This window comes from Oryzias melastigma, unplaced genomic scaffold (assembly GCF_002922805.2).
Source record: "Oryzias melastigma strain HK-1 unplaced genomic scaffold, ASM292280v2 sc00274, whole genome shotgun sequence".
Lineage (NCBI taxonomy): Eukaryota > Metazoa > Chordata > Actinopteri > Beloniformes > Adrianichthyidae > Oryzias > Oryzias melastigma.
Genome location: NW_023416900.1, coordinates 30008 through 31836, shown reverse-complemented (window position 1 = coordinate 31836; position 1829 = coordinate 30008). Strand labels below are relative to the sequence as shown.

The 1829-nt window shown below is 36.5% G+C and overlaps 1 protein-coding gene across 1 annotated transcript in view; it reads right to left on the bottom strand.

Moving 5' to 3' along the window:
• The window catches only part of arhgap15 (Rho GTPase activating protein 15), a 21699-nt gene extending 20198 nt beyond the window's left edge, over positions 1–1501 (bottom strand). Inside the window, exon 1 of the mRNA XM_024263956.2 lies at positions 1353–1501. Within this exon, the coding sequence (XP_024119724.1) occupies positions 1353–1366 (14 nt within the window). The 5' untranslated portion in view covers positions 1367–1501. The remainder of the gene's footprint in view (positions 1–1352) is intronic.
• Positions 1502–1829: the final 328 nt, after the last annotated feature.

The following is a 1829-nucleotide window of genomic DNA, read 5'->3' as shown; positions in this document are numbered from 1 at the left end:
TTTAAACTTTAAAACCATAACTTTTTTAACATAATAATGAATAATTAAAAGGCAGGAATATAATTCCAGTATAAATCAACTTAAACCTTAAATAACTTTCAATATTTTACTCTCCATGAAAATATATTCTGTCAAAATTATACAAGTTAGAAATAAGCACAAGATAACATTGGGACATTAATATCAATAAAATAAAAATGATCTGGAGGGCCGGATCCGGCCCCCGGGCCTTGACTTTGACACATGTGCTCTAAACCAACAACATGACTGCTTTCACCACAGTCTTCTTCACCTTTCCTTTTGTTCTTGCTGACACATTTTGTGCACACAATAAACCCAACACTCTTTATACCAACCAGGGAAAGTTGTGTGTCTCTGTAAAAAACGTGTAAATCAACGAGTATGATTACATAGGACCTATACCAGCATGGTTGTGAAATGTTTGTAATGCTGCACTCCGTGTGCTAAAAGGCAAAGATACAATATAAACACAAGGTATGATACCAAAAGAAAAAAAAGTGAATTTCCTTTTCCATTGTTCCTTTCCTTCAACCTGCTGGAAGACATCACTGGTCGCAAGGGAAGAGTCAGGAGGAATTCAGATAGGAAAATAAGAACTTGCATTTCGATCATTTGATAATGTGGTTGTGGGTATCATGGACTCAATACCACTAGTGCTTTAGATGCTATTTATAATCAACCAGAGCAGTCCCACTGAAAGCGCAGAGGGGTTATTTTACCAAAGTTTACTCCGAAAAACAGCAAGCAGTTTTTACTGTTATATATCTAGAAGTGTCAAAACCTTCCTTTGCAGTTGAAATACCCCGGTTTGCATCCAGATCTGGCCTTTTCATGTTCAGATAGTTTTTGTTCTTGTAGATTTGCTGTTCCTGTGCAAGCTTTGAGCTCAGATCGTTTTTGTTGCTCTGGGTTGCAGCTGCTTACTTTCAAAACTTCTGTGCTCTGCTATTTCTGTTTGCACTAAGGTTCAGGTTTAAACAACAAAACCAAAATTCAACAGGCAATAGGTAGGATGTCATAACTTGCTGTTAACCGGAAAGTAAAAAAAAAAAAGTCTTCAGAAAAACAGAAGCCTAAACCACAGTTACTCTTGAAAATGTACCAGCTGTATGACATTAGATAAATATGTTTAGAATATATATATTTTCTTTGTATTTTGTAATATAAACAAGCTATATATACAACCTCTACTTAACCTGTATATATTCATATGTGCAAATAAATTTTTTGTAGTACGTATTAATGATTCCCATTTTATTAATTTCTACTTTTTACGGTTGCAAACAGAGTCATGAAGTCAGCAAATGAGGCAGAAAGAATTGCGTTCTTACCTTATCCCTGCCATCTTTGCATGTACCCTACATTAGGTTAAACACAGCAGAGAGCCGAGGTCTGACTGTTAGAGGAAGTATGAGACATCACGTGTTTTCTGCAAACCAGCCATCTGTCACACCACTGAAACCTGCTCATTTCCTGAGTAGGAAAAAGAAGAAGTTCTCTCAGTGTACTCTCAAAAGGTTTTGTCTTAACTGATTTGATCAACACCAACAAACTGGTGGTGTATTTGAATTGTTTTAAAATCGACAGAATTACACTTATGAGGTTGACTTTTCTGTGAAACAAGTGAGGGGAAGAGTACTGACGATGGAATGAACAACCAGACATTTTAGTGAGCTAACACACAAACCCACACGCACTTATTTAAATGCATAAAAACTGGAGTCTACTTCCGACCTGCAGTCAAAACAGCAAAAAGGTGCAGACATTAGCAGTATAGGTCAGGATGAGTGCACCTCTAACTGTTCTAA